Below are 14925 nucleotides of genomic sequence, written 5' to 3' on the forward strand. Positions count from 1 at the left end.
AGCTCTGTGCCAGGAGCCAGGGGCAGAGAGACCAAGGCATATATTCTCTATTATCTCACAATTGTCGCTTCATGGCAGACGGAATAGAAATATTGGTCTCTTGGATGATTTTTAAAAAGAACTTCTGAGCCAAGAGTTTTAATCTCTTTTTCTTATATGAGTTTTGTTAATCAGCTGCAATACTGAGCAGATTTGTTCAATCAATTCTGTCCTTTGCTAGAGAGAAGAGGGCCTCAAGAGAGAGAAGGACAGAAACTGATGGAACATGAAAAATTCATGGTTGGGGGGAAGAAAGTCCCTGCAACGGAAAGATGAATTTTCGCGGTGTATAGAATTTGATCTATTAATAATCACAGCTCATCCCAGCTGATTCTCACACCGCTGCGAACAAATTTGTTGAGGCAATGCTACTTCCAAACTTTGAGGGGCTGGTGAGTTGTACCTGCATGCCCTGGGCTTTGCTGCATATTCACGTATTGATGCCATGGAGAGAGGCGGGAAGCAGTTTTCCCAAAGGGAAGAGGTGGGAAGACAAGACCCCAAAAGGCAGATGCCTGGAGTCCTCATTTTATTTTGCCTCTCTCTTAAAAGAAACTCATTGTTGATGAAGAGATTTAAGAGAATCAGATTTATATCACATTTATTTATTCATTCAACCACTATTTGTCGAGCGCCTACTGTATGCCAGGCATTTTGTGAATTGGCTTTGTGAATGTGGGCTTTGGAGTGAAATTCGGCTAAGTCCTCATCCTGGGAGAAGCCTTCAGTTTATCCTGAAATGACAATGTGGTGGTCTGGATGGGGGTGGGCGTGGGGACCTCCCATCTCCTGGTGCCTTGGTGAAATGACCATTCTCAGCCAGAGCCCCCCAGATGCCGGAGGAAACCATGGCACCCCACAGAGGTTGGTAAGCTATGGGTCGTCATGGCAACAGATGAGCTGGAACTAGGTGTGAGCACCCCAGCTGGGAGCTTACTGTCTCCTCCTCGTCCTCTGCCTGGGTCCTCGCCTGACGAGTCCTTGCTTACTGTTGGATTGGTTTCCTGGATGTGGGATTTGGCTGGAGGAGAACAAGCCGATGGAAGGGGGCTGCCGGGCAGGGGAGAGGGTAGTAGAGACACTACAGATTCGGATAGAATGAGAAGCTAAAAAGCCGACCACTCATTGGCCCCTCATTGTGCGCCAGGCACTGTGCCATACGTGATTGCCGCTTCTCAGCCGATTCTCACGATACCACCGTGTCCTCCCCCATCAAAGAGGCAAGGAAACAGGTTCAGAGGGGCCGAGCTAAGGTGAGAATCTGGGTCTGTCCGATTCCCACGCCTGGGGGAGAAATTCCCACGCCTGGGGGAGAAATGCCCACGTTGAGAAACGCCAAGTAGAAGTGGTTCTGAACAGCAGGTGCAGTGTACCTGGGGGTGTGGCCACAATCCAGATTCCTAGGCATGGCCCCAGACTTGCTGAATCAAAATGTCTGGGGGTGTGGTCCGGGAATCAGAGCACCAAGAGGTCTTGGAGGTTGCCTCGTCTGAGAGAGGCTTAGGGAGGAAGTGACTTGCCCTCCATCCCAGGGCTAGTTAGGACCAGGATCTGGGAACCAGAAGACGGGACAGTCGGCCCAACCACTGAAAGTTGCCCTTCACTTATGATGACAAGTCTCCATCTAACTGGTGCTCCAATCATGAAAAAGAGGAGAGAAAGAGAGAAGCCCTAACTGGTGCTTATTATATTTTCTTTCCAGCGTTTCTGCCTGCAAGGCCAACCCACTTCCTCGCCCGATCACCAGGGTAACCATCACTCCCATCTTGACAGTCAAGTGCGTACACAGCTTCTTGCACCCACATCCAGGGCCACGGGACCCAGCCCTATAATCAGCCTCCCGCTGCCTCTGTAGACAGCCAGCAGCAGCGGCTCCCTGCTCTCTGGGCCCCTCACCCCTTCGCAGTTCTGCAGACACCCCTCCCCACGCTCACACGCTGAGCTCTCTGCTTCCCTCGCCCACTGCCTCCCAGGAGACAAATGTGCAATCTGCTCTCAGCGTGTATCATCACCTCTGGAGGGAGGAATCTGCCCTCGAGTTGGGACACAGCCCAACACACACGGCCCACACAGGAGGAAAAACACCCCCTCCAAGGAGAAAGGGAGCGGTGGCAGTGAACAAACACCCCCTCTCCCTCCAGAGACAGCTGAGGGGGCAGCTGGAGTTTGGGAACGGTTTGCGAAGTGATGATCAGGAGAGGGCCCTGCGGTGGCTAGGGGGGGAGGGTTGGGGGGAGGGGGGAGGCTGGGGGCAAGATCCTGTTGCTAAGGAAGTGGCTCCCTGCCTAGGACATCAGAGACCCTCTGTCACCACAGACACCTGGAGTCTGCCCTGCAAGCGATGCGTTTGCGTGCCCTCCAAAACCCCATCAGAACAGTTCCATGAGGCCGGGCTGCTGGGGTCCTGGGGTCCCCATCAGGACTTTACAGGGACCAGCTCTCTCCCTCCTCACTTATTCCTTCCCTTGGCCCCCCTGTCCCCCCTGTCTCCTAGGTCCTGAGCCATTTACTGAGCCCTAGGGACCAAGGATTCCTATCCTGATTACTCTCCTTTCTCGTTTCCCTGCAGCCTGAGGCCAACCCCTTCAGACACCTGCCCCATTTCCTGGCTGGGCCAAAGCCTTCTTCCTGAGAGCTTGGGCTCTGGCAATCCCAGAGGCTGCTCGAAAGAGCCCGCTGAAACAATTAAAGTGCAAGAGAGTTAACTCCTCAATGAGCCAACTTTGACCTGTGGGAAGCAAAAGGCAGGAGGAAGATTTACTGCCTCCTTCCTATGGACGGTTCCCAAGCCTGGGCTTCTTCATAGCCTGTCTGGAGATGCCCTGTATGGGACCTGGCTGGGCCTCTCCCTGAACTGGGGGGGGTCTGCCTGGTAGCACGGTGCTGTTCGTGTATTTGCTTCCCATCCTGCCCCACCTCACCTCACTGTCTCTCACCCTGGCTGCCCTGGGATTGTACCTCTTAAGGAAGTGTTAGCGCTTAAGCGTTTCCTCAGACTTTTCTAGGGAATCTGGACTAAGTTGGCACTAAGATTCACATAGAGCAACATTCTCGTTCTAGGTCAGCTAGCCTAATTCCCTCATTTGTCAGAAGGAGCTAAGGCCCAGAGAAGTTAAATGATTCCATCAAGGGTACAGCCAGTTAGTGGAGATTCATGATGTCATTATTCATTCCTTTATGCCTACTCATTACTTTAGCAAATAATTAACAAGCACCTACTATGTACCAGGCATTATTCTAGGCACTGGGAATGTGGGGGTGGATAAAATAGACAAAATCTCTGCTTTTATGGAACACAACATTTGAATGGAGGATTGGAGAAGAAGAAGACTATAAATGAGATGAATAGGTAAAGTATTCAGAATGTTAGACTAATCAATGCCAGTGGTGGGGCTGGTGGGTGTTATAGGATGAATGGTGTCCCCCCCCCCACCAAATTCATAAGTTGAAGCCCTGACCCCCAGGACCTCACAATGTGACTGTATTTGGAGATAGGACCATTAGAGGTGCTGAAGTTAAAATGAGGCCATCAGAACAGGGCTCTAATCCAAGATGACTGGTGTCCATATAAAAAGAGGAAATTCAGACAGACAGAGACCCCAGGGATAGGCGCATAGGGGAAAGACCATGTGAGGACAGAGCAGGAGGGCCGCCATGTACAAGCCTCAGGAGAAACCAACCCTGCCTACACCTTGATCTTGGAATTCCAGCCTCCAGAACTGTGAGAGAGTACATTTCTGTTGTCTAAGTCACTGAATCTGTGGTATTTTGTGATGGCCGCCCTAGCGGATTAACACCGTGGGATTTTAATTTCATAAAAGGCATCCCGAGCTGGCCTCATCGAGGAGGTGATGTTTGAGTAATATCCTGAAGGATGTGATAGAGGGAGTTCGCTGACAATCCAATGGAAGAACATTCCAGGCAGAGGGAAGGGCAGGTTCCTTGGCTCTGACTGGGATCAGACCTCGAGTGTTTGAGGAATAGTAGGGAGGCCAGCGGGCCTGGAGAGAGCAGAGTGGGCGGGGGGAGGAAACGGGAGCATGAAGTGGGAGAGGTGAGGTGTGTGGGAGGACATCCTCTGTGCCAGGTGGGGAGTTACCACAGAGTTTAGAGCAGTGGTCTCAATGGTGGGGGGGGAGGGCATTTTGCTCCCAGTGGACATTTGGCAACGTCTGAAGACATTTCCATTTTCAACTGGATGGGGGTAGGTGAGGAGAGGTCAGGATAGGATACGGGCATCTAGTGAGGAGAGGCCAGGGGTGTTGCTAAATAGCCTACCAGGCACAGGACAGCATTTCTCTCCCCTTCCCCCACAGAGAATTTCCAGGGCCCATGGAGTAACTAGGTTGAAAAGCCCTGTTTTAGAGCATGAGGTGACTGAGTCTGACTTTCGTGTTAATACGATCACTCTGGCTGTGTTGGTAAGGCTTTTAAAAGTAGAAGGGCAGAAGCCGAGGCTCTGTTATCCAGGTGAGAAATAAGGGTGGCTTGGACCACAGTGGTTGACCTCCTCCCATGCCAGTTTAGTGCCCCTGTTCCAGCCTCCCTGCCTCCCGCCTCTTTCTGTCTCTTGACCAACATTAACAGAGCCCTTAGTGGGTGCTAGCCATCACGTCAGGTACTGGGGAGATTGCGGCAGATGTGGCCCACTAGGAACCTCACGTAGCTCACCCAGAACCAAGCTGAAGAGGAGGGAGTTATAGGGAGCCGCTGCCGACTTGGGGGGCAGACGTTGGCCAGTCTGCTTGGTGCTGCCGGTGGAGCTCTGCTCTGCGGTGGTCGTCGGAAGCTGCTTTCTACCCAGACACTGAAGAAGGCACAGGGCGAGCACTGGGTGGGTGATGTCTCCATCCATCCAGCTGCACAAGCCAAACATGTGGAAATCATCCTTACTGCCTCAGCCTCCCTGACCTCCACCCATACTCCAGTACATCAAGGGTGGAGCAGCCCCTGAAGATGTGAACCTGTTCACATCACTCCAAGGTGGTCCTTCTCCATCAGTATCCCAGCTCCTGTATTTTTTTCCATAGCAGTTATCCCAGCTTGTAGTCAGATATTTAATCACAGTAGATGATTATTGGATCAATTTCCATTGTTCTCCTTAGGATGTGAGCTCTGTGGTGGGAGGGCCTGTACCTGGCTTGCTTCATATCTGTAGACCTAGCCTAGAACAATGCTTATCATATAGCCAGAATTCTTGAAATATGTTTTGAATGAATGGATGGATAGCAGTACTAAATTCAGAACTAGAAACCACATAATCTCCCTGATGTAAAAACTTCTAAAATATTTCATGCATAAAACATACGGAATGCATATGTATATTTGAAGCATAACAATAAAACAAATATGTATTACTATCTAGTTCAAAAAAGAACACATCCCCTATGACTTCTGTGTGCCCCTCCCCGGTCACATCTTGGTCCTAGAGATTAACAATATGTTTTGTTTTGTTTTTAGAGATTTTACTTATTTATTTGAGAGAGAGAGGGAGATCACAGAGGGAGAGGGAGAGGGAGAAGCAGACTTGCTGCTGAGCAGAGAGCCTAACGCGGGGCTCAATCTCATGACCCTGAGATCATGACCTGAGCTGAAATCAAGAGCGGGAGGCTTAACTGACTGAGCCACCCAGGCATCCCAACAATATATTACGTTTTAGTGTTTATCGTCTCCTTTTCTTCTCTTGGCCATTTTAACCACATAGGGATATTATATACATATTATTGTTTTTGAACATTATGTAAGCGTTTCATACTGCAGATAATCTTGGGCGATTCGCATTTATTGCTCAATATGTTCATGAGATTTATCTTTATTGAATTATGTACTTGTGGTTCATTTTCACCGTCATGGTTTTCCATTGATTTGAGTATGCAACAACTAATGTATCTATTCTCTGGTAGAGAGGCATTTGAGTTGCTACCAGGATTTTGCTGCTGTGAACCTTCTCACGCGGGTCTCTTTGTGCAGGTGTGCTAGAGTATATGCCTTGAAGAGATTTATTCCATTAGGCAAGTTAATGCCAAATTATTTTCCAAAGTGGTTGCACCAATTTGCACCAGCACCACTTGCTGGGTGTGTCCATTTACCATTCCCTGATTATTAAAATAAGGTTGAGCTTCTTTTCATAGGTTTATTGGAAATTCCCCTTCTGTAAGGTGGTGGTTTGTATATTTTGCCCATTTTTCTACTTAGTTGTCTTCCTACTGATTTTTTGGGAGTTCTTAATTCTGGACAGCAATCCTTCTTTGATTAATTTGTTATGAATATCTTTTCCCAGTCGATTGTTTGTCTTGTCACACTGTCTTTGTGGTGTCTCTTCTGATGAATACCAGTTCTAAATTTTCATTTAGTTAGATTTATCAATCTTGTATTTTATAGCCCGTGCTTCTTGTTCTCCGTCTTCGGATGTCATAAAGCTATCCTCGTGTATTTTCTTGGAAAAGTTTGGAAGATCTGACTTACACATTTGGGTTTTGCTGTTGCTGTTGTGATGACATAATGAACTCACTTAGGCTGGTGGTGGAGCTTCAACTGGTCTTGCAACTGATCATGTCTCTGTGATGGCAGAAGAGGTGAGGTAGGTCCAGGAGCCATTTTCATGCAGGAACCACAGTGCCAGATCCCCACAGCTCGTTTCTCCGTCTTGGTTTTGCCACAGAAGGAAGAAATGCACTTGGTGTGCTAGTTCATTTCTGTTTTCTTCACCATTTTCCTAAGAGCGTCGCCCTCATGGGTCCTGTATATTTTACTGACAGTTCTGACCTTCTTGGTGCATTTAGCCGAGTTGCTACCTATAGGTTCAAGCCCAGAGAGCCACGTTTAGGTTTTTAATTCACATGATTTAATAATCATGTGATGTATGGTCTGAGGTAGTAATCTAATTTAAACATTTTCCTCATATAGATAATGGCTTAGTTTTAGTTTTGCTGTTGTAGAAAATTACCACCCATGTAGTGGCTTAAAAGCACACAAATTTATTATCTTATGGTTCTGGAAGTTAGATCTGGGTTTCAGTGGGCTAAAATCAAGGTGTCATCGGGGCTACATTTCCATTGAAGGGCCCTAGGAGAGTTTATTTATTTCTTGTATTCCTTTCCCTGCTTCTAATGGCTGTCTTCTTGTGGGCCCCTTCTGTTTTCAAAGCTCGCAATGGCTGGTCAAGTTTTCTCAAAGTCTGATGATGACTTTCCTGCCTCCCTCTTTTGCTCATGAGGACCCTTATGATTACATTGGGTTTACCCAGATAATCTAATACGTATTAGATACATAAGATAATCTCCTCATCTCAAGATCCTCAAATGAGGCACATCTTCAAAGCCTCTTTTGCCAAGTAAGGTAACACAGTCACAGTTTCCAGCGATGAGGACCTGGACTTCTTTGGGAGGATATTATTCTAGAATCACAGATTCAACAGATTCAACCACAAGAATCAACAGCTTCAGCACACGGCGTATTAAATATTTTCTGAGCCCAGGGACAGGGAACACCGATGGTAATAATGCTTGGTATGTGCTGGGAATTCCTCTAAACATTGTGTGCATATTATCTCATTTAAGTCATTTAAGCCGTTGTGCTGAGTACTACTGTTATTCTGATCTTAGAGATGAGTAAAGTGGGGGACAGAGTGGTTAAGTAACTTGCCCACAGTAGGAAGTAGCACAGCCAGGATTCTAGGCATTTGGCCAGAGCCAATCCAGGCAGTTAGACTCTGAAGTCCATGCATTTAACTACCAGGCTTTTGTTGAATGAATACATGACATGAATAAATCTAGCTTCTCTTAGCTGTGTGCTTATGCCTAAAGTCATGTAACCTCTCTGAGCCTCAATTTCTTTATCTATGAGATTGGAATAGTGGTGCATCTTATCTGTACTTCACAGGGCTGCTTCTAGGACACATGGAGACAAGTCATAAGAAAACAATTCAGATAAGAAAAACGGGGCTCCAAGACTCCTTCCATTGCATGTCACTGGCAGAGCCGGGACTGGGACTAAAGTTTCCTGGCAGCCAGGCAGGGTCAGGCTATTTCTACCACAGGGCAGTAACTACAGCAGTTATAGACTCTAGTCACCAAACTGACTTCATCAGTCTCCTGCCCTGTAGCAGCCAACATCAAAGCTATGTCTGTGTTTCAATCAGTTTTTCATTTAAGAATATCATCAAATCTCAAATGATGGTGTTACAAAATCTAAACATGAGATAATACTTTTTAGCTGAAACAGTAAAGTTTATAAATATGATTTAGTATCAGTTACAAACCAAGGGGAAAAGAGGACAATTTCAGAAATTGACAGGAAAGGGAGGCTGCAAGGTATTGCTAAGGAAAACCACCTCCCCTGCGTCTCTGCCTCTTCTCCATCCTGATCTCTCCAAGCTCCCCCCCACCCCTTTTTCCTTAATGTGGAGCAGGGATTGGAATACCTGGATTTTAGCCATGGGGTAACCACTGACCATTTTTGCTTTGAACTTCAGAGGCAATACTGAATTAAAAAAGAGCACAGTGGGGGAGGACTCACGCTACCAGATATTAGGACATATAACAAAGACATAGTGATAAAAACAGTGCAGAACAGATCTAGATCAACAGAGCAGTAGTGAGAGCCCAGAAACAGGGACGTGTGTCTGTTAAGAATTGGTATAGGACAGAGACGTCATCACACATCAGTGGAGAAAAGATGGATTGTTTGGTGGGTACTGCTGGGCAAATCTGCTCACTATGCAGAGAAAGTAATACTTTATTCTTGGTTATACCATATGCCAGGTGAACTGCAGATGAATTAAGACCTAACTGTGATAGATAAAGGTATGATGTTATTAAATAGGGGAAGGTGTAGGAGAATATTTGGGTAGGAAAAGATTCTTCAAGGAGACCCAAAAAACCCCACTCCACAAGGCTAAAATTAGATGCATTTGTATATATCAAAATAAGGATTTCCCCTACACTGGAGGATAGCAAAGGCCAAGCTACCAGGGCATGTGAAAGATTGGGAGAAATACTTGCATTGTCCAAGACTGACATGAGATTAATATTTAGAAATATAGGAAACTCCTTTAATTCATTCGGAAAAATAATAGGAAATCTAGCCAAGAAATAGGCAGAGGATGTAAATAGTTAATTCACAGAAAGAAAAAAATCTCAGTTTCTTCAGTATATGGAAAAATGGGTAACGTCACCTATCAACAAAAAAATTCAATGAAATTACAATGTGATACTACTTTGCTATCAGATTGATATAAATTAGGACATCAGATAATACTAAATGTTAGCATATGAAGTGGGAAAACAAGAATCTTTCTGTCTTCATGTACCACTGGTGGGAGTGCAAACCGGCAAAGCCACTCTAGAGGGCAACTTGGCAGAGTGAAAACAAGCATTGTAGACTCCATGACCCGGCAATTCCCTTTCTTTCTAATGGTCCATCAGGGACACGTCTAATATCATTCCAGTATTGTCTGTGGTTATAAGGAACTGCTGGCAACCTAACTGTCCATTTTTTAAGGAATTGATAAGTAAAATGTGTTAGATGCACAAACTGAATGCTATTAGTGGTCAGGTCTAATGAACACCTAGAATTATATAGATAGCCCCATGAATAAATCTCTAAGACATTATGTTGAGGGAAAAACAAGAAACAGAACGAACTCTTAGCACAATACCTTTCATGTATTTTAAAAATAATACAGAGGGCGCCTGGGTGGCTCAGTTGGTTAGGCGACTGCCTTCGGCTCAGGTCATGATCCTGGAGTCTCTGGATCGAGTCCCACATCGGGCTCCCTGCTCGGCAGGGAGTCTGCTTCTCCCTCTGACCCTCCCCCCCTCTCATGTGCTCTCTCTCATTCTCTCTCTCAAATAAATAAATAAAATCTTTAAAAAAAAAATAAAAATAATACAGAAACTAACAGTATCTTTGGAGGATATACACATGTCCTGGGACATATCTTAACATACAAGAGAGGGTGCGCATGGCGGGTAGAGAAATGGGACGGTGGAGAGGGAACGAGTGGAAAATAACAAAATAAAATTTAAAAAGAGCTCTCCTAGGAGCTGAAGAGTCTACTCAACATAACTTTTGTCCCTGAGGTCCAAAAAAATCGCCCCAATGCCCTTCCCATCGCTTCCTATTCTTAACAGAATCAAATGCAAGCGACTCAGTGTCGCTGCCCAGAGCAGGGCCTTTCTCTAAAAAGGACCTGCCTCTCCCTTCCACTCACCTCGCCAAGCCCTGGCTTCCCTGTACTCCTAGCCGTACGTCCCACAGTCAAAACAAGCCCAGATTTCAATTCGAAATGGGCTTACTCTTACTTCTCTAGGAAAGTCTGATTGTTTAAGATTCGGTTTAAGTGTTTCCCCTCCGGGAGTCCTTTTCTGGCCGCAGCCCCACCCAAATGCTAGCCCCTTCAGGACTGTATTCCAATACACCCTTTCCCGCATCACCTGCGCACACACCACGCTGTAATTGCTGATTTTGGGGTACGCATCCCTCCCCCAGGGCTAGAGCTGAGCTAGGGTAGTCTCCACGTACACAGCTTGCCTGCTGTGGTGGGCAATCACACGAATTATCGAAAGGTTATTCCTGCAGGTTAAATACGACAGCAGCCCACCTCCCTGTCCTTCGCTAACCCTGCCATTGGTTCAGCCTCTCCGCCTCCGGCCACCGCCCCCAGCCCGCCTCCGCAGGCTGCAGGAGGAGGAAGGTTCTGCGCACGCGCCACAGGGCGGGGCGCGCTCGGCCGGGGGCGGGGCAAGGGGAGAGGAGGGCGCCGAGGGGCGGAGGGGGCAGCCACGGTGCAGCGCGGCAGTTGCGTCCGGCTCGCGTGCGCGCCGCGCCTGGGGGGCGGGGCTGAGGCGGGCTTGTGGCACCTCCCCCGCCTCTGGCCCCGCCCCCGCAGGCCGCCCGCGCGCCTCGCCCCGCCCCCTCGCCTTGCCCGCCCCGCCCCCCGGCGGCCGCGCTCCTTCTCCCGCCGCCAGCTACCCTCCCGCCCGGCTCCCGCGGCCGAGAGCGGGAGAAAGTCCTGCCGGTGGGCGGCCGCGGGGCTGCGAGCGTCCGGCATCCCGGGGCCGCTCCGGCCCGGGCGGCGAGGGGGCCCGGCGGTCCATGCATCCGCCGCCGCCCGCCGCTGCCGCGATGGATTTCAGTCAGAACAGCCTGTTCGGCTACATGGAGGACCTGCAGGAGCTCACCATCATCGAGAGGCCGGTCCGCCGGAGCCTCAAGGTGCGCCCCGGGGAGGAGGAACTGCCCGCAGGGAGCCTGGCGACTGGCCCGGGCCCCGACCCCGTCCCGTCCCCTTCTTCCCGAGGCGGCCCGGGACCCTCTCGGAGTCGGGCTGGACCCTCAGTCCTCGTCCGGTGGCCGTGTCACCCTAAACCGGCCCCTGTCGGCGCCCCTGCTTCGACACAGCTTCGGTTCTCCCAGCTCGGACCCCCCTCCCCGAGGGACTGACCCCTCGGACGCCCTGGGCTCCCCCAGCCCCCCGGCCCAGCCCGGCCCGTGCGCCTTCCCCAACCCGCCCCCAGGAACGGATGGTCCAGCGTCGTCCCCCAAGCCGCCCCTCCGGGACGGCTGTGGCCCCTCTTCCTTCCGATCTGCGGGAGCTGCCCCTCGAGGCCCCCGCCGCCTTTTCCCCCCCTGAGCCCCCCCCCCCCCCCCCCACCGGACCCCGTCCCACTCCTCAGTCAACACAGATCCGCCCCTCCTCCCGGAGGAACGCCGGATCCCACTTTCCCCGTCCTCTATCCGAGCAAGCTCGGGTGCCTCTGCCCCCTAGTCGGCCAGGCCTCCCTTCACCTCCCACCCAGCGCCCAGGCTACCGTCGTCCCGCTACGGATCTTCAAAGCCCTCTCGACCCTTCGCCCCCATCCTGAGTCACCACACGTCCTTTCTTCCCAGCCCCTCCAAGACTCCAGCTGGGACCCTGATCCCCACTCCCCGCCTTGAGGGAGTCAACCTTCAGTTCGCTCCCCCACCCCGCAGAGTCATCTTCGTCCCAGCCTCCAACCCTCACTGCCAGTAAACCTACTTTACGGACCACCCCCTCCCCCAGCCGTCCTCTCAAAAGCTCCGTTGAGCTCTTCTCACTCCCACCTGCCGCAATATCGCGAATCTTTGATTTCCTTCCAGCCCTAGAGTTTATTCCCTTCCCTTCCCCCACTCCACATTTCGTCTTTTTCATTCTCTCTCGGCTGCAGTTTGCCTCCATCCCCCTTGTAGCATTTCCTGGGGTGGAAAATGCTGGAGAAACAGCTTTGGGGTATTAGAGATTTAAAAGTACGTATGTATTTTATATATGCATATAAAATCGAGTTCGGCAATGTTATGAAGCCACACTGTAATTTTCAAGCTAGAATAGTTTAAAAAAGAAAAAAAAAAACAAAAAACTCCACCACCCCAACCCAACAATTCGAGACGGAGACCTCTGTGGTTGAGGTCGGCACCTGGAGTCCTCAGACTCTTGATTAGTTTTCAATGGTAACTGCTTAATTGCGAAACTTTTTCATTAGTCTCTACTTATATGGGGTTCCCGGAGGGTCACTGGGGGGCAAGACTAATCCACGTTTGTGTGCATAATTTGTATTTTACACTTGACAGACACCAGAAGAAATAGAAAGATTGACAGTTGATGAAGACCTCAGTGATATTGAAAGGGCTGTTTATCTGCTCAGGTATTGCTCGAAGTCTTTCTGTGAATTTGTTGCTCGTTCCCTGTGGCACAGCATGGATGAACGCGTTGTGAAATGTCGTTACGGTTATGTTCAGATTTACCCAACCGCTTGAACGGAGTACTTTGGCACGCATAGCATTTAATTATGTTGTAAGTTAAGATTTTGGTATGGACTTACATGTTTGAGAATTGAAATCCAGTAAGACAACCAACTTAAAGAATATTTCTTGGAGGAGGAGGAACAGAACAGCTTAAGGACTTGAATTGGATCTCCTTCTTTTTTTATTTTCCAGCTTTGGTTGTTCTCCCATAGATCCAGTAAGTTTGGATGAGACTTAAAGAATGTCCAGTGATTAATTTTAAGTTAATAATAAGAGTATGAACTTACATGCTATTTACTATATAGAAAAAACTCCACACAAATAGAGTAGCTCAATTTGTTGCTCAGGATATCCTGTTTTTAGATTACTTTTGCTATGTAAGCCTTGTAATTTTGTCTGAAAGATTTTAAAATTTAATTGAGCCTACTCTCATTTAAGTTTAATCTTGCAAGCTCTGCAGAATTGCTTAATGCAAGTGATTATTGCAAATATTTATAAAATTTCTCTCAACTAAAAAAACTTTAGATTTAACTTCTTAAAAGCTAATGCAGTGAACATTAATGAGCTTATCTGTGAAAATACTTCCAAAGCAGAAATTTTCCCAAGGTATTTTGTGTATATTTGTTTTAAAATTTCTCTTTAACTTACAGCCACATGTTTTTCCCTTTGGCAAATTAGTTTTCCCTTTTGTTTTTTAGAACAGATTTTGAAAACTAGTGTTATTTATCTCCTGAGATATTTATCATCCTTGTTTCCTTAGCTTAGGTCAGCTTTGCCAGTTTCAAGTGCTGACAAGTTTCTTGTTCTCCTTTCTAATTTATAGGTCATGCTTCTAGTTCCATGTTATTCAGTGGAGGATCCTGTAAAAAATTAAAAATCCCTCCCCATGACTTCCATTCTCTTAGTTATTTTTTAGCTTATTCATGGCCTCTTGGGTTTCTGTTCTTAGTTTAGTCAGAATTGTAGCATGCTTGTAATTTAGACCATTCTAATAATTCTATCACTTGAAAATGTTTCTGGGTATTAGACCTTATGTTGGTGTTATTTCCCCTCCTTTGGTGATCTTTGGTAGCATGGTGTCCTTATTTCTCCCTATTTATTTAAAAGAAAACTTTTATTTATGTATGGATTAACAGTAATGTATTTTTGATGTTTACATAGAGAATAATTCAGTGTTTAATCTTTTTTGATACTTTATTATATTTGAAGCACTCTATTCCTTAGTAATTAACATGTCCAATACAGTGAAAAGTAGTTGTAAACTTCTGCCTTTTCCCCGAGTTCTTTTGTTTGGAGTAGGTAGACAATTGATGAACGTTTCGATAAGTTTCTTTTAACATACAGCAGTTAATGATTTGTAAAAAGTTCCTACTGGATACTCCTATTGAAGTCTCTTCTTTTGCATAAACTCTGGCTTACAATTAGGAAATGGAGAGTCTTGCTCTGCTTACTTGTGACAGCAGATACCTTATTCTAGATATCAGTGACAAGGCTTCTTTTTTAGGACAGCTTACTTGTTTTCTATTTTGCTTTTATTGTTTGTTAGTGAACCGGGTCATCTAAGTTGTGTGTATTTCTCAGACACAGAACACAAGTTTCTTCCAGTTCTGGAATTTACAAAGCCTTTCAGAGACAGATGGGTCCTCTCCTTAGACGAGAATTTTAAAAGAGATCTGATATCTCCTTTAGTTTCTCGTGGCTCATCTACCTTGAAGGAGTTTTGCAAGGTGACTCAGAAGGCGAACACTAGTTTGGTTGTGTATGGGTTCTCTAGTGGAGTTCTTCTTTGTATTCTTACCATCTCACCACCTCCTAGGGGAAACTGGGATTTCACCTTTAGGCCAGCTTCTGAAGGGGTAACAGCACACTGCCTGAAAGGTTCTTTCTTCCTTGGGATTCCGGGGAAGGTATGGGATTGTCTTATAGATGAGTTCCAAACTTTCCTCTGTTACAGCCTCTTCTGCTCTCTTATATTGAGCCTTTTATTTTAAATGTACTTTGTTCCTTTTTTTCTTTCATTGTACTTCCCAATGCTATAGAACCTCATACTGAGATCTGTTTTTTTTTTTTAAGATTTTATTTATTTATTTGAGAGAGCCCGGGGGGGGGGGGGGGGGGGGG

The 14925-nt window shown here is 47.2% G+C and overlaps 1 protein-coding gene across 2 annotated transcripts in view; it reads left to right on the top strand.

The window, feature by feature from the left end:
- The first annotated feature begins 11051 nt into the window (after nucleotides 1-11051).
- Nucleotides 11052-14925, top strand: part of PPP4R4 (protein phosphatase 4 regulatory subunit 4) — a 101712-nt gene continuing 97838 nt past the window's right edge. Inside the window, exons 1-2 of one of the 2 annotated variants that reach the window (XM_032405859.1) lie at nucleotides 11052-11256; nucleotides 12631-12704. In XM_032405859.1, the coding sequence (XP_032261750.1) occupies nucleotides 11137-11256; nucleotides 12631-12704 (194 nt within the window). In that variant the 5' untranslated portion in view covers nucleotides 11052-11136. Of the gene's footprint in view, nucleotides 11257-12630; nucleotides 12705-14925 lie in introns of those variants that run through there. The other variant, XM_032405860.1, reaches the window with a different exon arrangement.

Source organism: Phoca vitulina, unplaced genomic scaffold (assembly GCF_004348235.1).
Source record: "Phoca vitulina isolate PV1807 unplaced genomic scaffold, GSC_HSeal_1.0 scaffold7, whole genome shotgun sequence".
Lineage (NCBI taxonomy): Eukaryota > Metazoa > Chordata > Mammalia > Carnivora > Phocidae > Phoca > Phoca vitulina.